Here is a 21,912-nt window from a genome sequence, read left to right on the forward strand (position 1 = left end):
AAAATCAACAATAGGCAAGTTTCCACATGAAAAATACTATAGTAATTTATAGTAAATACTGCGTTTTTAAACTACATATGAAGTGTACACCAGACATTTGTTTTCAATTATTTCTAAATGAATGCTGTGATATATTAACAACAGTGAACTGATAAGCTGTAATAAATAATGCAGTATAATTTAGTTTTTACTACAGTAAACTGTAGTGTATTGTATTATTATTGTTGTAGAAAACTTAGTAGAGTATTGCGCAAGCTGCCTATATTACTGTAATTGTTGTGTTACCATTGAGTGAAGTACATTACCATAGTATGGCTCAATAACTCTACAGTATTTACTATAAACTATTATAGTGTTTTTTATGTAAACAACAGGTAAACAATAATAATATATTAAAATCTTTTACAAATATGCTCAAAATAAATAATAGTCAAGTTTCCACATGAAAAATACTATAGTAATTTATAGAAAATACTGTGTTTTTAAACTATATATGAAGTGTACTGTACCAGACATATATATATACAAGTATTTCCGAATGAATGGTTTAGTATATTAACTATAGTGAACTGATAAACTGTAATAAATAATGTGGTATAATTTAGGTTTACTACAGTAAACTATGTTGTATTAAAGTTGCACAAATGTAGTACAGTTATGAGTAATCTGCTTTTATTACTATAGTTGTTGTGTTACCATTAAGTGAAGTAATGTAAAATAGTATGGTTCAATAACACTACAGTATTTACTATAAACTATTATAGTATTTTTTAATGTAAACAACAGGTAAACAACAATTTTATATACATTCTTTTTACATTTTACACATACAATTTACATTCAAGTTTCCACATAAAAAATACTATAGTAATTTATAGTAAATACTGTGTTTTTGAAGTATGTATGAAGTGTATTATACCAGACATATATTTCCAATTGAAATATTAGAAATATTTATTATATTTCTAAATGAATGCTCTAGTATATTAACTATAGTGAACTGATAAATTGTATTTTATAATGTGGTAAAGTTTAGTTTTTACTACAGTAAACTGTTTTGTATTGTATTATTATCATGGTTGATTAGTACAGTATTGGCTAATCACAATAGCAACAATATAATCACCACATCTGATTAAGTGAAGTACTTTACTAAAGTATGGTTCAATAACACTAGTGTTTACTATAAACCACTGTAGTATTTGTTCATGTGGGTGAGTTTGTGATGTGTGCAGTCATCAGTGAAAGTAAAGGCTGTTATTATCAGCGCCAAATTGAGTTTACTTTCACTTACCTACTTTTGTTGTGTGTTTGCGCCCTATTTTACATAGTTTTTTTTTAGTTTTCTACAGTGGTTACATCAAACACAGCTTTCCATTCAAACTCCACACCTTCATGTGTCGCTGTCGAGTGTGAATGCGCATGCGCAGTTCAGCAGTCGATCAGCTGACCGTGAGTGAAGCCTTTGGAAACACTGTAGTGTCATTATGAATATCAAATCCTAAGACTGATCCTTTGGAAATTATTTTGTTGAAATTACCAAATAATCGCCACGTCGTCTCATTAACGTTGAACTCAGGTGAGATCCGCTGGAGAAACGGCGGTTTTAAGCGTGTTGTGTGTGATCGTGCTGTAACGTTTGCAGCTTTAGCTGTATTTGCTAGTGTGGATTAGAGCTGACTGAGCTTCGTCTTGTTTATATGCGTTACAAACGATTTATTAAGCTGTTTTAGATAGTCAATTGACATTATATTTCCTAAAGATATCGCAGTATAGATTTGAGTGTATTTATGCAGATTTCTGACACTGTATGGATGTAATACTGCGTGTTTATGTTGTCATATTTAAAGTTGTGACTGACGATGGTCGGAGGTGATCAAATATATAATATCAATACTAACTAGACAGCTCATATAAGATTATTAGACATATAAGAGAAGTGTCCATTCTTTAGATTGAAGGTCAGTCTGACAGGCCTCTGTTTCATCTCGTGACTTTCATTCATTTTGAGGAAATTACCCAATCAGGTCAGGCTGACCATGTCCACAATTAATATTCTCTTACTTTCATATTTATTTACATTCATAAAGCGCTCTGACAAAGAAAATACACAGCTTACAATGGTTGTCAGATTGTACCAATATTATTTTTTATTTTTTTTTTTTAGCATTTTTCATATTTATGTATAGCTGAATATAAAGGGGAAGTTCTAGCTCATGGAAAATACAGTCATATTTGGCAAGGTTAAAACTGTGATTTCAATTAAAGCATGTTTTGTGAGTTTATGTTTAGACGTAAATCATAATTTTGAAGTAATACAAGTTTTTTTTTTTTAACTATAATTGTTTACAGTTCTAAAGTATTTACAGCCCTTTCCAATCAATATTATTAGGAAAAAATATACAGGTTTACTGTTTTTGAACACATCTTAAAATGTTACTAAACATGAAATTTGTTGATTTTTTTTTTGTATTCTAAGAAATGAATACTATTGCAAATCCTACCTGCTCTATTACTGAAAAGAAATTCTGATCATCAAGGATGTTATTTTTATTCAAAGTATTGCTGCTTTCTTTTCCAAATATTTCCCAAGTGCAGATTTATCACAATTTTCACAATATTTCCTTTTATTTATTTTTTTCCTGGAGAAGATTATATGGCGTCAATCTAGGGCCAAGTATGCTTGCAAAATAAAGTTTTGCAACCAAAAAATGAAGTATTGAGCAAAAAATAAATAAGTAAATGCAAATCTTCCGAAATTACAAAGCAAAAATAATTTTTTGTGAAATAAAAATAAATGTTGCTAACAAAAATAAAGAACTCAAAAGGGAAAATTAATTTTTGAGAAATAAAAATAACATTTGCGAACAAAAAAGAATGCAAATAAAAATCAAGCAGTGTAAAAAAATAAATAAATTGCTTGTTAAAAAAATTAAAATATTTGCTATTAATAAAAAAAAAAAAAAAAGAGTAAAAATATAGTATATATATATATATATAGTTTTCAAGGGAACTTGGGTGTTTACGGCAGGCCCGGACCTTTAAGCCAATGGTTCTCATAGTGGGGGTCGCGTGACAATGACAAGGGGTCGCTTGGTGATTTCCAAAACTCAAATAAATTTTATTAAGCTATTTGATTGATCATATTTTGTTCATAACTCACAGAAGATAATTAATAGTTGCGTTAAAGAAACAACAACAAACAAATAAAAATCTGCCATCAGCCTTTAATTTTTATATTAAAATATAATTAAATTAATAAATGGCTAAAAAAACATTATATGGTTAATAGACTGTTGCATTTTTGTGTTGTCAATATGCTCATGTTTATAAATGCCTATAGTTGTGTCTGCAACATTTATATTTTTACAGTCTAACCACCTTGAAAAATGGGGGTTGCGAGTCACTGACATTGTTATTTTGAGGGTTGCGGGCTGAAAAGTTTGGGAACCCCTGCTTTAAGCGACGTCATCACCTGGAGACACAGTATCACCAAAGTGGTCTTACAGCCCAGTAGGTCTGGGCCTGTAAGTTCCCTTGTAACATTTTGGTTTTGTAAAGGCAGTGCTAAAAAAATGTTTTGCAAATATATACAGTTGAAGTCAGAATTATTAGTCCCCCTGATTTATTTCCCAATTTCTGTTTAACTAGGAGAAGATTTTTTTCAGCACATTTCTAATCATAATGGTTTTAATAACTCATTTCTAATAACTGGTTTATTTTATCTTTGCCATGATGACAGTAAATAATATTAAACTAGATATTCTTCAAGACACTTCTATACAGCTTAAAGTGACATTTAAAGGCTTAACTAGGGTAATTAGGTTAACTAGGCAGGTTAGGGTAATTAGGCAAGTTTATTGTATAACAGTGGTTTGTTCTGTAGACTATCAAAAAAACAAAACAATTTTTCTTAAAGGGGCTGATAATTTTGTCCTCAAAATGGTGTTTAAAAAATTAAAAGATGCTTTTATTCTAGCCAAAATAAAACAAATAAGACTTTCTCCAGAAGAAGAAATATTATCAGACATACTGTGAAAATTTTCTTGCTCTGTTAAACATCATTTGGGAAATATTTAAAAAAGAAAAGAAATTTAAAGGGGGGCGAATAATTCTGACTTCAACTGTATAGTTTTTTTTGCAAATATATATATATTTTTTTCTTTGCACTGCTTGATTTTTATCTGCAGTTCGTTTTTTGTTTGCAAATTTCATTTTTATTTCTCAAAACTTAATATTCCCTTTGCAGTTTTTTGCCCATTGCAAATTTAATGTAATATGGTTTGGTATATTTAGCTTCAGCCCACACCCCTCAATCAAGTTTAGTTTTTGTCCCTTTATAATAAAAGGCTTGGGCACCCCTGCTCTAGAGGGTAAAGTTTCAGCTCAAAATAGCACACAAATAATGTTTTGAAACTAACTCTTTTAGGCTTTGATCCTAATTGTGGCGTTTTGGTGACTGTCACTTTAAATTCAAATGAGATTTTGGTCTTTTCAATAGAGCGCTGAGCTAAAAAACACCTATGCATCAGCATAGTGGCAGATTCAGAGTGTATTAATTCTTATTAGCATCTCTATGTCTTTTCAGACTCTCCATCACTCACTCATTCAGCAGCCATGACAGAGTTCTGGTTGATTTCTGCTCCCGGAGAGAAAACCTGTCAGCAGACATGGGACAAACTAATGACGGCCACAACACGCACCAACAACCTCTCCACCAACAACAAGTTCAACATTCCTGATCTCAAGGTCACAGGCTGTTCCTCTTCCTCTTTTACAGCACTTCTTTTTACACTGCTGTCTGGAATACTTGATTATGATTGGTTATTCATTCTCTGCTAGTTCACCCAAAATTTAAATTCTGTCAACATGTTCTCACTCTTACTTGTTCCAACGTTTCTTTATTCTGTTGAACCCAAATGAAGATATTCGGAAGAATGTTGAAAACGGGTAACCATTGACTTGCATTGTGTTTGTTTTTCCTACTGAGGAAGTCAATGGTTACAGGTTTTCAGCTTTCTTCAGAATATCTTATTTTGTGTTCAACAGATTAAATAGCACTTGAAGGAGAGTAAATAGTGAGTACATTTTTTATTTTTGAGTGGACTGTGCCTTTAAGAATGTTCACAGAAATCTTCATGTCGGCCAGTAAATGATATCAAATCAAACTGTGATCAAATGTATGTTGATAAGCTCTAGAGATTTTTACTCAATATAGATTGAACTGAGAGCCAATCACACAGCAGAAAAATGCAACAACAGCCAATCAGCATCATACGTTTAATCTAGCTTTTAAATCCAGACTGTTGGCAGAATAGTCTTGTTACTTTTGTTTACATTTTGCACATTTACCTTCTTTTTTCATAACTTTTAGTTTTTTATTGTTTTAATAAGGGCCAAATAGGTGAGGCAGTGGTGCAGTAGGTAGTGCTGTCGCCTCACAGCAAGAAAGTCGCTGGTTCGAACCTCGGCTCAGTTGGCGTTTCTGTGTGGAGTTTGCATGTTCTCCCTGCCTTCGCGTGGGTTTCCTCCGGGTGCTCCAATTTCCCCCACAGTCCAAAGACATGCGGTCCAGGTGAATTGGGTAGGATAAATTGTCCGTGTATGAGTGTGTGTGTGTGGATGTTTCCCAGGGATGGGTTGGACAGGGCATCCGCTGCGTAAAAACTTGCTGGATAAGTTGGCGGTTCATTCTGCTGAAATAAATGAATAAAATGTATTTACTTTTATTTTATTTTAATTTATTTTTATTTTTAATTAAATTTATTTTAAATGAAAATTTTGTAATAATTTTTGTTTTATTTATTAAATTGTATTTTTTAAAATTTTTATTATTTTTTATTACTTTTCTTTTTATTTTTTAAAATAATTTTCAATTTTTTATTATTAATAAATGTTTAATATTTTTTATTATTATTAATAAATTTTTAAATGTAACAACTTAGTAAAACAAATATTTAATGTGGTTTTGTTGCCTTCAAGTGACATTTCACATGCACACACAATTACTGTGACAGAATAATAAAGTAGTCACTGGGAAACACCCATACACTCTCATTCACATTCACACTCGTACACTACGGACAATTTAGCTTACCCAATTCCCCTATAGCGCATGTCTTTGGACAACCCAACTCCAGTCTTTTGGAGGAAACCCACGTGAACACTGTGAGAACATGCAAACTCCACACAGAAATGCCAACTGACCTAGCTGAGGCTTGAACCAGTGACCATCTTGCTGTGAGGCGAGAACCTACCCACTGCGTCGCCATGATTTAAATTTAAAACTATAAAGTCTGACATTAAAAAGCTAAATATAATAAATATAATGAATAGAATAAATTTATTTAATAATTATATATGTATTTTTAGTTTTATTAATTCTAATTTGTGTAATTTTTATGTAATATATATATATATATATATATATATATATATATATATATATATATATATATATATATATATATATATATATATATATATAAAAAATATTTTTTAATTTTTTTGGTACAACATTTTTATGTGGTTTTGACGAAATAATTAAGTAGTCCTTTTAAAACTATAATGTCTGAAATATAATAAATATATTTGAATATAATAAATTTATTTAATAATTATTTTATTTGTATTTTTTTATAAAAAATATTTATTCTATTTTTTATTTATATATATATTTTTAAATGGAAAAAACAAAAAAACAAAAAGTTGATGTGGTTTTGTTGATGACTGTTTTCAAAATATCAGGCTTATATATGGAGAATATTCACCAAAAAAAAAACGCAACACTTTCATGATCTTCTCTTTTTGAAAGAGTTGTTCCCATTGGTGACCCTTCTGCCCTGTGTCATCCTAACCAGTCGTTTTCCGCCTGACTGGGCGGGAACAGAAGCGGCGCCACTCTAAGCACCGGCGGCCCCTGATGTTTCTACCATTAAATCCAGCCTGGCTGAGTTTGTTCTGCTGCATTATACTGGATGCTGATCAAAGTGTCTCTGTTTCTCTTCACCCAACACCGCAGGTCGGCACTTTAGATGTGCTAGTGGGACTGTCTGATGAGCTGGCCAAGCTGGACGCTTTTGTGGAGAGGTAAAGTTTGTCTTTTACATTCAGCATAATACTTTTGACGTACTGTTTGTGTGTACGTTGTAAAGAGTAATTACATTTTTTTCCCAAATATTTCCCAATGTGAGATTTGAAAACATTTTTAAACATTCTAATTTTAATTTCTTGTAAGTGATGTCAGTTTTAATGACTAATGTTTAGTAAATAATGTTGTCTATGTGAAGTTTCAGCTCAAAATAACCCATAAGTAATGTTTTAGAACTCTTTGAAATTGACTCTTTTAGGCTTTGAATTTGCTTTAAATTCAAATGAGACTGTGCTCTTTTTAAAAGAGGGCGGAGCTACAGATGCCTGTGTGTCAGCATAGTGGCAGATTGAAAAACAAGACTAACGTCCTATGCTAATGAGGGAGAGATAGTCACTAGTGGGCGGGGCTTTCCTCCCTCTGATGACATGTAGATGGGGAGAATGTGTTTCTGCAGACTGTTTATATCAAGTCTGATTATAAACAATGCATTACTATTAGAAGCTGCTTATATTCAGAAACAGCTGCAACACAACTGTGTTTAAATGTGATTTTTATAAAAGGGATTTTTACATAATAGGTTTTAACATCAATATATTCATTATTTTCACATTACAGAATTAAATCAATGCACAAGTACACATTATTTTCTAACCACCCTACTGAGCTTCCCCATCCTTTCTAGACAGACCACTTAAATGGATCTTATTGTGAAGTATTTGGCTATAAAATTCAACATGGGAAGGAAAAACAAACAAACAAATCTAAAAGAAAAATGAACGAATAAATTAATTACTATAATTTCGAACCACCCGAACCCCCCCTGGCTATGGGCCTGGAGTAGTGTTTGCAGCACTGAGTTGTTGGGGTTTCTAGCAAGAGTGTATCGGTGGTCAGAGTTTTGTCAAACGTACATGTGTTTCTTTCCTCCTGTGTGCTGAGGAATCTCATATAGAGGTGAGGATATCATGACATCTACCTAAAATGAGTTATTAGCACTTTGCTTCCATGCTAGCTTCTTTTTCAGAGATGATATGTATGGCTCATCTGTATGATGTGAGATTTTGATTTCTCTGCCTCTGATAAATCCAGATATACTCTAGTGTTTTGAAGTCTATTATATTGTATATATTTTTATATTTAAATATAATTTAAATGTAGTTACCTGATAAAAATACTGCAGCATACTTTAACTTTACAGTGAACAGTGGTTTATTGTTGTATTTTATTTAAATATATATATATTTATATATTGTTTATATTAGAGCTGGGCAAATATTAATCAATCATATTTAAATATAAAAGTTTGTTTAATATATATATATATACACATACATACAGTTGAAGTCAGAATTACCCCCCCCCCCCCCCCATTGAATTTATTTGTTAAATATTTCCCAAATGATGTTTAACAGAGCAAGGAAAATTTCACAGTATGTCTGATAATATTTTTCTTTTGGAGAAAGTCTTATTTGTTTTATTTCGGCTAGAATAAAAGCAGTTTAAAATTTTTTTAAAAGCCATTTTAAGGTCAATATTATTAGCCCCTTAAAGCTATATTTTTTCAAAACTCTCCAGAACAAACCATCATTATACAATAACTTGCCTAGTTATCCTAACCTGCCTTAACCTAATTGACCTAGTTAAGCCTTTAAATGTCACTTTAAGCTGTATAGAAGTGTCTTGAAGAATATCTAGTCTAATATTGTGTACTGTCATCATAGAAAACATAAAATAAATCAGGTATTAGAAATGAGTTATTAAAACTATTATGATTAGGAATGTGCTTAAAAAAATAATAATCTGCTCTCCGTTAAACAGAAATTGGGGGAAAAAAAGGGACTAATAATTCAGGGGGGCTAAAAATTCTGAGTGTAAATTTATATATAGATGAGACTGCTTGTTAACGAAATTTCTAATCAGCCAATCACATGGTAACAGCTCAATGCAATTAAGCATGTAGACATGGTCAAGACGATCTGCTGCAGTTCAAACTGAGCATCAGAATGGGGAAGAAAGGAGATTTGAGTGACTTTGAACGTTGCATGGTTGTTGGTGCCAGACTGCTCTAGGGTTTTAAGAAACTGCTGATCTACTGGCATTTTCACACACAACCATCTCTAGGGTTTACAGAGAATGGTCCGACAAAGAGGAAATATCCAGTGAGCGGCAGTTCTGTGGACGCAAATGCCTTGTTGATGAGGCCAGAGGTCAGAAGAGAATGGCCAGACTGGTTCCCAGCTGATAGAAAGGCAACAGTTACTTAAATAAGCACTCGTTACAACCGAGCTCTGCAGAAGAGCATCTCTGAACACACAACACGTCCAACCTTGAGGCGGATGGGCTACAGCAGCAGAAGAGCACACCGGGTGCCGCTCCTGTCAGCTAAGAACAGGAAACTGAGGCTACAATTCACACAGGCTCACCAAAACTGGACTATAGAAGATTGGAGAAACGTTGCCTGCTCTGATGAGTCTCCATTTCTGCTGACACATTCAGATGGTCGGGTCAGAATCTGGCGTCGTCAGCATGAAAGCATGGATCCATCCTGCTTTGTATCAACAACTCAGGCTGGTGGTGGTGGTGTAATAGTGTGGGGGAGATTTTCTGGCACACTCCCGGCCCGACAATATGATCCACCTTCACTGTCTGTCCCACATCTAGGAGAGTTACGGTGTGGAGAAGCCCCAAATAAGCACACCACCCTGAAAAGGGGCTTCTAGGCCACCTCAGTGTTTGATGTTATGCCGAATTCCCTGTTTTAGAGCTTTGGGGAGAGTTTTCAGAGGGTTGTGAACTCTTCTGATGTTGTTCACAGTGTGGTGAAGAAGGTGGCTCAGTACATGGCTGACGTGTTGGAGGACAGTCGAGATAAAGTGCAGGAGAATCTGCTGGCTAATGGAGGTCAGTATCACTGCTGTCTGTGGCGTGAAATAAGATTATACAGTTTTCGTTTTGTTGATTGTATCCCTGCTGTGTTTAGTGGATCTGGTCACCTACGTCACGAGATTTCAATGGGATATGGCCAAATACCCCATCAAACAATCCTTGAAGAACATTTCTGAGATCATTTCCAAGGCAAGTGATCTGAATCTATCCTTATAGAAAACTATGATTATTGTTTATTTAATGGCATGTCAACAGCATCATGACAACAATAATTCTGAAAACTCAAGTGCAATAAATGCAATAAAACCAGCAATACAAATGAATGCAAGATATATTAAATAATATTTTGTACATTAATTAATTATGTAAAAATAAATGTAAAAAATCTGGTCAGTAAATTCACTTTATAGAAGAGTTTCTACAAACATTAAAAGCAGGAGAGTCCAATAAAATATGTTTTACTGAGAAATATCTGTGAAGTTGAGTCCTCCTGTTATGGTTTTGATGCCGTTTTAAATGAAACTCTCTCGACTCTCTCCCCCTGCTGTTCACAGCAAGTCTCACAGATCGACAATGACCTGAAAGCTCGAGCATCGGCCTACAACAACCTGAAGGGAAACTTACAGAATCTAGAGAGGAAGAATGCGTGAGTGCATTTACACATGTCAGATTAACTCACATTATTAGTTTTATTTCATCATTTAATTTAATATTTTTATTTTATTGTGTGATTTTAAAACTGATACTCAAAACTTTGCTCCAGTTTATCAGGAAGTGACCATTTTGTCTGATAAATTTAATTAGCATCTTTGGATGGAAATAGCTATTGTAGTACAGTGTAAACCAGTGTTTCTCAACCAGGTTCCTGGGGGCCCAGCAGCACTGCATGTTTTGGATGTCTCCTTTGTCTGTCACACCCATTACAGATCTTTTAGTCTTTGCCAATGATGATCTGAATCAAATGTGAGAGCTGGTGGTCCTCCCGAAACGTACTTGAGAGACACTTGTATGGACATAGCCTTTTCCAATCAACTAACGTGTGGTTTTGTGTTGTCATCAGAGGGAGTCTGTTGACCAGGAGTTTGGCTGATATTGTCAAGAAAGACGACTTTGTGCTGGATTCGGAGTACCTCATTACTTTACTTGTAGTGGTACCAAAGTAAGTGACGGATTCCTCAACACAAAAAAATGAACAAGTCTGAAAATATTTGAAGACAGTCACACAACTCCTGAATTGCTCTTATGCACATGCTCACAGTGTGTTTCTAACCATTTAGGACAAATTATACTGACTGGCAGCGCACGTATGAGACTCTTGCAGAAATGGTGGTGCCACGATCTACAAAGTAAGTATGCATTCAGTGATTCTTAAGTAAGGAGACATTCAGTGATTCAACAAGAGGCAATACACACAAGAAATGCTAATTATACAAAGCAACTGCTAGTGCTCAGAAAATTAAGAGCTAGAGTTAGTGGGAGAACTATGTATGTATATATATATACATAGTCATATATATATAGTCCTGTAGGGATAGTTTACAGTTTAACCCAAAGAATGACCAGTCTGGTAGATGAAGAAGAGCCAGAGTCAGAGATTTAAAAAAAATAAATTAAGTTTACTGAAGATAGTTTGCAGTTTCATTTGCAGAAGCCAGCTTCAACACTCGCAATGAGTTCCTAGGCCGCTCTGCTTACAGTTTCAACAATCGAACAATTATACTCTTTACACAAGTCCAGAAAGGATGGGATCCAGGTAAACAGTTCTCATTGGTTACAACAGAAATAGACAATTCTAAATAGATGCGTCAAAGATACATAGTATCTACTTCCAGATATGGATGGCCTTAATGCGTGCGTCAAAGAAAGCATTGTATCTGTCTCCAGATATGGATGGCGACCTGATGCCTAGAGGTGAGGTCGCCTTAAGTTATTAGGAGCTGATCTCCGACCTGTAAAAAGCTAAACCAGGAAAACAATAGACACAAACGACCATCTGTGTTAAAGACTCAAGGATGTTTCTTGTACGTTCAGCTGTGTTATCAGGCTGGTTCAAGACTGCTTCCATCAACAGTCTGCTGCAATATCTTCACTACACACAGTCTGTCTCCACACAAAAAGGAATTACATTAGAATTTATTATACTCAAAAATAGATCAATCAAACAGCTATAATATTATAGGCAATATCAGGACAACTAGAACAGGTGTCTTCTTCTCCTCTGTATGGGGAGAGAGAGAGAGATCTCCATGACCTATGACCTGGTTTGTGTGTCTCCAGAAAACAAAGTTAAAATAGACAGGCAAAAAGAGAAACAAGGACACAGAACATTCTTGCAGTAAGCAGTTTTAACTTATTCATTAGTTAAAATCAATTCACAGTTAAATACTGAGAAACAGGATGATGAAAAGGATAAACGTTGGTGCATGATGAGACGGATTGGAAAGCAGAAATCCGAATCCTTCAGTCCTATAGAACAAAATCACCACGACTTACAAATAAACAATATTGTACTGCTGTTATTTAACAAAATGTATCAAATTATAGAAATATTACAGAGTAAAAATGTCAAATACTGTAAACAGTGGTTAGGGTAAGGAAAAGTTACCATGAACTAAACTGAACTGTTAATAAAACATTACCACTGATCTGGTTGAACTGAACCGAAACCAGCAAACTAAAGTAAAATTCTTAAAATGATCATAACCATTTTATAATAATCACCAGTTATTTGCTGTTCTGCTTTTGTGTGGGCTTTCTTGGCCTTTGCTACACGGTGAGCACAGTAAGATGTACTTCTATCTTCTTTAGCCATTACATACTTGTTTTGAACATGATGTTCGGCACTTTTGTGATGCCCTCAGCTATTGGAGTCGTCTTAGAAAATAGTCCACTGGTTTGTCCTTGCAACTGGGATGTTTGGTTTCTAAATGTCGTTTTAATTTAGGTTTTATGCTCTCTTGTGAAAGCACCTCACTGCATATGACACACTGAGGTTTTAAGCCTTTTTGGCGTCAAAATATGTAAATCTACACTTTACATATTCGGGGTCGTACTTGTGCTGGAATTTCACATGTCAAAAGGGTATATGCCGAGCTAGTGTTTTTCCATATTGATAAACTTCTGGTGACCTGTTATTGTGAACTTTTTCCCATTTTATACGGTTCATTTTACAGCATCGATGTTGTAATGTTATTAAAATACATTCAGTTAAATAAACTTTAGCATTCATTTAGTTGCTCAAGCGTAAAACGAGACAAAAAGCTGTTTACTCGCACGCGACCGTCAGAATCGGCAGGCTAGTGCAGAAGCTCAATTGAATATACTGGGGTAAAATAAATGCTCATATTATAAAGACATGGCGGGGGGAAATGTAATTTAATGCAGTGCTTCTTGTACAATCTGAGACCCACTTTATATCGGATATCACTCAGCTAGTGGAGATCGTTGATTTTTAAAGAAAACAGACCTTAAACACGCCAGTTTTTGCATTGCATACAGTTCACCGAAAGCTCTTGTGCTTGTCCAAAATTAAAAGTCCCAATAGCAAGCTTCATCGCACGCGCATTTCAAAATAAAAGTCCGATATAAGCAAAATAAGTTAAATATTAAACTTTTGTTGTTGTTTTTTTTATCTCACTCTTCGCGACCCACCGAAAATGTTCGGGTCGCGACCCACCAGTTGAGAAACACTGCTATAGGACACACAATACCCCATAATGACAATGTGAAAAAAGAAATTGTTGCAAATTTATTAAAAATAAAAAGCTGAAAATCACATGTACATCAGTATTGACAGCCTTTGTCATGAAGCTTTAAATCGAGCTCAGACATATTCTGTTTCCACTGATCACTCTGAAGATGTTTCAGCAGCTTCATTGGAGTTCACCTGTGGGCAATTCAGTAGATTGGACATCATTTGAAAAGGCGTACACCTGTCTATATAAGGGCCCAGGGTTGACAGTGCATGTCAAAGTACAAACCAAGCATGAAGACAAAGGAATTGTCTGTAGACCTCCGAGACAGGATTCTCTCGAGGCACAAGGCTGGGGAAGGTTACAGAAACATTTCTGTTGCTCTGAAAGTTCCATTGAGCACAGCGGCCTCCATCATCCGTAAGTGGAAGATGTTTGGAACCACCAGGACTCTTCCTAGAGCTGGCCGGCCATCTAAGCTGAGTGATCGGGGGAGAAGGGCCTTAGTCAGGGAGGTGATCAATAACCCAATGGTCACTCTTCTGTCTGAGCTCTAGAGTTCTTCTGTGGAGAGAGGAGAATCTTACAGAAGGACAACCATCTGTGCAGCAATCCACCAATCAGGCCTGTATGGTAGAGTGGACAGACGGAAGACACTCCCCGCCTGGAGTTTGCCAAAAAGCATCTGAAGGACTCTCAGACCATCAGAAACTAAACTCTCTGCTCTGATGAGACTCAAATTGAACTCTTTGGCGTGAACGCCAGGCGTTACGTTTGGAGAAAAGCAGGCAGCGCTCATCACCAGGCTAATAGCATCACTACAGTGAAGCATGGTGGTGTTGGCATCATGCTGTGGGGATGTGTTTCAGCAGCAGGAACTGGAAGACTAGTCAGGATAGAGGGAAAGATGAATGCAGCAATGTACAGAGACATCCTGAATGAAGACCTGCTTCAGAGTGCTCTTGACCTCAGACTGGGGCGACGCTTCATCTTCCAGCAGGACAATGACCCAAAGCACACCGCCAACATATCAATAGAGTGGCTTCACAACAACTCAGTGGCCCAGCCAGAGCCCAGACCTAAATTCGAAGGAAAATGAATAAATGATTGAATGAATGATATGTGGTATGAGTATTGAAATTCTCTGTACTGATCGTTAGTGTTGTTTTTCCCCTCTGCAGTTTGCTTTTTGAGGATCATGACAGCGGTCTATTTACCGTCACACTCTTCAGAAAGGCTATCGATGACTTCAGACACAAGGCCAGAGAAAACAAGTACGCAGACTATCTCAGCTCCACATTGAGTTTATCAATCACATCATTCATATCCAGTGTAAAGATGCTTTAGTGATGCCAGTGTCTGATTTACAGGTTCACGGTTCGAGATTTCCAGTACAATGAGGAGGAGATGAAAGCGGATAAGGAGGAGATGACCAGACTCTCCACTGACAAGAAGAAACAGTTTGTATGTACAGTGCCCAAATCCCATATTTAAATGCATATTTTCTACAGGAAGCTTTACAATATTGTATTTGTGCATATACATTGAATTAGTCAGTACTGAAGTTAAATCTGGAGCTTATCTAACAAGATAACTTAAGATAATGGTCTAAAATGGGTACACCTAAATTTATATGTTATGGAAAAATATTACATATAAAATTTAAAAAGAGCTAATTTAGTGAGAAACAAAAAAATATATAAAATATTGTTGAAATTTTTTATTTCGTAATTTTTGTCCTGAATATTTTGCATGAATTTAAATATATAATCTTTCTTATGAACCTGTTTGGTGACTAAAATATTAATTAAATAACTATATCTGTTTAATAAATCTGTTTTGTTTGAATGCACCAAAATATGACCTATATTTAAAGGAAAATTGATAAATATAATTTTTCAGAATGGGCTGTACTCATTTATGCTTTTGAATGTATACTCTGTAGGGTCCACTTGTTCGGTGGCTGAAAGTGAACTTCAGCGAGGCGTTTATTGCTTGGGTCCACATTAAAGCTCTGAGGGTCTTTGTGGAGTCAGTCTTGAGGTAATATTTCATATCCTACTCATATTATGTTTACTACATTCCTTTTTAAATAAAAGCTCACTCTATTATGCCAAGCTTAAGATAAAAAAATAAAGAAAATGATTTAAAAATTTAATTTTTTTATGTTTATTGGGTTTTTACAAGTTAAATACAACATAAAACAAAGTACAGTAGATCTATCATCATCCAAAATACTTCCCTATACATGCCCCAAACCTCCACTCTATAGTGCCACAAGTAAACCATGAACATAATCAAACTAACTAAAAAGACATGGAAGGTGATATCAAAGCATTCTGTCCTGATATACCTAGATCTGTCACGGTATCTGTTTTGTCGTATGATATGTTGCAGCAAAATATATTGTGATAAACGATATTATTGTCATTTTAAAAGGATGTTATGACACTCATCATTATATAATGCCAGAATGACAGTATAATATCATCAAAATGCAAATAACACATCATATTTCATTATTAAGCATATTTAATTTAATTAAAGTAATTTGAGCAGTTTAATAATGAGGCATTGGAGTCAGAATGTTAAAGTGCATATCCTAAATAAATAATATTAAATGTGAACAAGTTAAAGAGTAACAGAGGCTGTGATATCTGCTACCAGATCTATTTTAAGTTGTCAGACACCCACATGAGAATATACTATAGTAATTTACAGTAAATACTACAGTGTTATTAACTATGCTGACCCTGACACCTCCAGTAGAGATAGAGATGTTGCACAATCAGCTAAAATGTAGGTTTTTATGTATGGCTGATATATATTGCATCACTAAAAATGATGAGCTCGTGTCCATGTGTTGTGCCATAAGTCCATATATTGATTATTGGGACAGGCCTACTTGCACCCAAGTAAAAAAATAAAGCTGAATAAAATAAACCGGTGGATCTTTATGTTGTAGTTGTTGTTAAGCTTATTAAATAATGTGCTCATGGAAAAAACTAACTTAAATTTTATCACCCTGAATGAACAGATATGGATTGCCAGTGAATTTCCAAGCAATGCTGCTCCAGCCCAATAAGAAGAATATGAAGAAGCTGAGGGAGGTTTTGTACGATCTTTACAAGCATCTGGACAGCAGCGCTGCCGCCATTATTGACGTAAGGCCTTCTTTTCTTTTTCTATTTTGAGCAAAGGCTGTGGTTTTGTATTGTGTAAAGTACACATGAAATCAAAACTAACCATATTGCTTTTGTTAGCTCCAGTGGTGTAAAGTACTTAAGTAAATGGACTTCGTTACTTTACTTAAGTATTTTTTTTGGCTACTTTGTACTTGTACTGAGTATTAAAAATATAAGCAGCTTTAACTCTCTACTTGACTACATTTTTGATTGAATATATGTACTCTTTACTCCACTACATTTGAACGGACGCTTAAAGTTACTCGTTACATTGTGATTGTAAGCGACAAGTTAGCATTTCTATCTACCACGGCTAATTTGTTGGGCGGATGAGGTGATATCGCCATCTGCAGGCTGCTGGAGGTACTGTATGCTACTTATGAGCTAAACCACGTGAATATGAATTAGCAGCTTGCCAAATACCAGGTGTTTAATTAGCGACACGGCTGCAGCAAATGATGAAGCTGAAGTCGGAACATCAAGTAGTGCCAGCACTGATAACCATCCGTGGCCTTATCTGAAAGAAATGTTTTCATTTGCCGATGTGCAGAATGGCTCTTACAGGGTGTAGGGTCTACTTTATTTGCCACAAACCACAAAAATAAGTGCTTTTAGGAATTTATCGTAAAATACATTGAAGTAAGCAGGGCCGGAGTGGGACTCCTTTTCAGCCCTGGAGTTTCAAGCCTTGGACCGGCCCATCTCAGTTCACGACTGACTTTTAAAATAAGGTAATTTCCAATTCAGTTTCTAAAGACACTTTCACGTCATTTTTCAAGAAAACAGCTGCTTTAGAACTTCAAATTTCCAACAACCCTAACAGTATTATATGTCCTAACAATAAAAAATGAAAAAAAAAAAAAATAATTTTTCAGATGAGGTTCGAACACGAGTCGGCCGTGTCATATTTTAACGTGCTGACCCCTGGACCACAGTGGCGCTGTTGATATTATGTGGCTGTAATGAAAAACAAATATGGCACTATGACCTGCAAGACTTTTATTGATGGCTTAAACTTTTTCTCTCCTTTTTAGATTTCTGATCAAGTTATGTCAGATTTATTAATGTAGTGAATCATCTGATTTTCATTGAGCAGGTGTATTATTAATCAATATTAATTATTCGAATTCTTACATTCACTAAGGTGCCGCTGTTTAGAGTCGAATGATGATAGTTACATCATTAATAATTTGCAGGCTGCATTTTGTTTACGGGGCTGCGAGAAAAAAAATAAAAAGAGCGGAGCTGCGGCAAAATAATGAATAAAAAGAGTGAGGCTATGGTCAAATAAATAAATAAATGAAAAAAAGTGCAACTGCTGAGAGTGCAAGCAGCTAGGGACACCGGCCCTCGTGGCCAAAAAATGGACCGGCCCACCGGGAATTCTCCCGGTTCTCTCGATTAGCCAATCCAGGCCTGGAAGTAAGAGTCTATTTAATGTTAATTTAATGTGAATTAAGTGAACTTAATACAGTTACTGATATGGTAAAAACCACTGCGACATGACATGGCTATGTTTTAGCTTAATTTTTTTGTGTAACGTGAATAAATGTCTTACTGAAGTTTCTTTGTTTAATAATAACACAGAGAAAACATCCTACTCAATTGAAAAACTACTAAAAATAAAAGCATTGACCCCCGTTGAGACTTTTTGTTAAATTTTTTTTATCTAATTTGTTCTGCTATTTTGAAACATTGAGGTGTTCCATTTTATTTTTAATATTAGAAAATAAAACCTTTCTTAGTGTTCTTTGAGCCTACATTCAGTATGAGTAAAATACTTAAGTTCTTTTAAAATCGCATAGTTTAATACTTTTACTCAAGTCTTATTGGAATTGGTGACTTGTAACTTGTATTGGAGTAATTTTTACAGTAAGGTATCTGTACTTTTACTCAAGTATGGTTTTCAGGTACTCTTTACACCTCTGGTTAGCTCACATTGCTAGTTTAGTGGTGAACAATTCATCTGTGCAGGTCATTAAGAAAAAAACAAAACGTTTTTTTCCCCTTTATCTTTATTAAAATCTGCAAATGCACTTCCTGTTTGTTTGTAGTTAAATTGTCAGATTAGATCTGTCTAAGGTAGTGGGTGTAGCTTACATAATTAACCATAAATGGAAATGACAAACTGTAACCCTAAGCTTATTGGCATTTCTTCCAAGGCGCACACTAAGCAGCCACATTTTATTAAAACTACAGAGCTTCAGATACTTAACAGGGTTCAATGCTAAGGACATTTTCTACTGACCCGACTGGACCAGCGGTTCAGGTTTTTACTTGCCCTGCCAAAATGTTTACTGGCCCCACCAAAATAAATAAATAAATAAATAAAAAAACAGCTATTTCTTAGCCACATATTTGAAACAATGTGTCAAAAATAATGTCTGTGAACCTAGAATAAAAATATTTAAGACAATGTTAAAATATTTAGCAGTAAAATACAGCAGTATGGAAAATGTGTATGTATTTTATTGCAAAACAAAAGGTGGCTGACTTAAAAGTGACAGAAAACTATGCAAAACATCACTTCATTTTTTTACGTCGTCTTGTACCCATGTAAATGTCGGTTTCCACGTTAGAAACAGATTTTTTTTTTTTAGCCTCATAATTTGATGTTGCCGTCTCTTCACTGTACTGGTTTTTACCTGGTTGTGGAAAATAATAATGTGCTCACAACATCCAATCAAATAAAAGGAACCGAAAAGCAAGATGGTGTTTACGACTTCACAGAAATGGTAGCAATCAAAGACTTAAAAGCAGAAATAGTTTTTCGATTCTCAGACTGTATTTGCACACTATTGACAAATAGTCGCAGGCTACTTAAAATTTTGTGACAAGGCAACACTGGCCTGATCGGGCCAGTGACGATTCTCTCTACTGTCCTGAACATCTCTCACGCTGGCCCCGGGCCATCGGGCAGTGCTTATTGTTGAGCCCTGCTTAATTTTTTTTAATCGATGTTGACAATGGTGTTCGGTCAATAAATATCGATTTTATCGCCCAGACCTAGAACAAAAAATACCACAGTGGCACTCAGCTACATATCTCTGACTCATATTTGCTCCGGTTTATCAGGAAGTGATGAACTTGTGCTCTTTTACTCATTTGATTATACACAAACCTTTTATAAGATTTGCTTAAATCTTTGGATGAAAGATGTTGCCCCTGTGCATCAACATGCTAAAATAAAAGTCTCAGCAACATCCTGTTCAAACAGACTTTAACAGCTTAAAGATGTTTTTCTTGTCTCTTTTCCGCTTTCAGCAATCTGCTATGGACATTCCTGGCTTGAACCTCAGCCAGCAGGAATACTATCCCTATGTGTACTACAAAATCGACTGTAACCTGCTGGACTTCAAATAGAAGCGCTGTCCTTTTCTCCTCCATCATGTGCCCGTCCTTTTGTTTTCGTCTCTGTGAATAAATCTAAGTTAAATGAAACTGTATACTGCTGAACTCTTGATCTAGTCTCCCCATCATCACGCATGCTCATTCATATTCAGAGGTACTTCTCTATTGCTGTTTAAATCAATGGCGGCGGGAGAGTATCTATATCTGCCGCCCGTTGTGTTTTGTTTACATTTTTTTTTAAGAGATCGTCATTGTGTTATCATCTGTGCAGGTGAATGAAATCATGCGTTTAAGTCATTCCATTCATGTTCTGTGACGTGTTGAAGGTAGTGCTAGATAATACTGTGTGTTTTTAACCCTTTATTCTTTTTGACATGCATCGGTGGTTCATTTAAAACAAACAAAACGGCCGAAAAAACTAAACAAAGTGTTACAAAGATGCAATATAAATGTGATGTTATGTACATTTGGTGTTTAAAAGAGTTATATGTGCAAAACTATTGTGTCATGGAACCAAAATATTAAATTATATAAGTACATAGAAATGTGTGTTTTTGTTTCTTTTTGTTTGTTAAACACATGCACTTAATTTGCATATGATATTTTACTTTTTAAACAGTGCAGCGTATAGATTTAATAAACATAGGTCAATTACATAGACTGGAAAAGACATGGATGTAGTATTCGTGACGTCACCCACAAGTTTCTCAAGAGCGCAAATGAAGCTACAAGTGGGCGTGGCCAACTGCTGCTATTTTGTTACGTCATCGCTTCAACCAGCGGTAACCAAATAAGGTCTAAGAGGTGGAGCTACAGACGCCTGCTAGTATTTTGCTTAGACTGGTTTTCCTTTGAGAGAAACGCTTACTACTTCATTACCTGCGACTTGTTTGTGTTCTGACCACATGTGCTTGGTTGTATACTATATCAATAAAGTGTTTAGTCTTTTAAAAACACTGCTGTAACACATTAAGCCACTAAACATTGTCCTTATGACGTTTCTCTACAGGAGGGAAATGCGAATTACTTCCAAACACTTCACATATAGTCTGTGTTAGTTAATGTAAGACTATTGATGAAATCCAGCATAACACTGTATGACAACGCTTCAGATGACTGATCTAGAGCCTACAGCTAATCAATCTGGCAGATTCTGGAGTGCATGCAGTTCTAAAGAACATTTTAAATGATCTTAAATAAAACAAACACATGTATAGAGATGTTATATAAGTATATAACTTCACTCACCTGGGAAATGGGAGTCCACGTGAATGGTTTGTGAGCACAATTAAGTGCATGCAGCATGCCATATCATCTGATAATTGTAGGAAATAATTCTAAAAGGCAACTGACTGTGTAAAGCCACATAAAACAACACAGAAATACGATGTACATGCAGAGTTCAGCAGCTAATCAGCCGGAATCAGCTGAGGTGACGAGACAGTGAGCAGTAAGATCTATCTGTCACTCAAGTGGCCACGCCCTTAATTATGCAAACTCAATATAAAGGAAACGAATGAGTTATAAAAAAATTCACCCCCTCGAAGTTGTCATGAAGGGTCATATCTATATGAACCAAAATCGTTCTTTGTACCAGGCTGTAAACACCTTTTCTTTTCTGCTGTAAAGTCTGCCATTTTAACAGTGAGCTAAATAGAAATTTGCTCCATATCGAGCCAGCCAGGATTAGCGGATTTTTGCTTCA

The 21,912-nt window shown here is 35.2% G+C and overlaps 2 protein-coding genes across 3 annotated transcripts in view; one reads left to right on the top strand and one right to left on the bottom strand.

Annotated features, from left to right (window-relative positions):
* azin1a (antizyme inhibitor 1a) overlaps window positions 1–21,912 on the bottom strand; it is a 124,801-nt gene that overhangs the window by 41,367 nt on the left and 61,522 nt on the right. The gene's annotated exons all lie outside the window — the stretch shown is intronic.
* atp6v1c1a (ATPase H+ transporting V1 subunit C1a) lies at window positions 1,457–20,752 on the top strand. Its single transcript, NM_201322.1, is given in 13 exon segments — window positions 1,457–1,579; window positions 4,589–4,749; window positions 7,022–7,089; window positions 9,909–9,994; window positions 10,074–10,168; window positions 10,534–10,625; window positions 11,040–11,138; window positions 11,257–11,325; window positions 14,853–14,945; window positions 15,042–15,135; window positions 15,617–15,714; window positions 16,709–16,835; window positions 20,121–20,752. Coding segments are annotated over 12 exon segments (1,152 nt in total). The 5' UTR covers window positions 1,457–1,579; window positions 4,589–4,617; the 3' UTR covers window positions 20,220–20,752.

This window comes from Danio rerio, chromosome 16 (genome assembly GCF_049306965.1).
Source record: "Danio rerio strain Tuebingen ecotype United States chromosome 16, GRCz12tu, whole genome shotgun sequence".
NCBI lineage: Eukaryota > Metazoa > Chordata > Actinopteri > Cypriniformes > Danionidae > Danio > Danio rerio.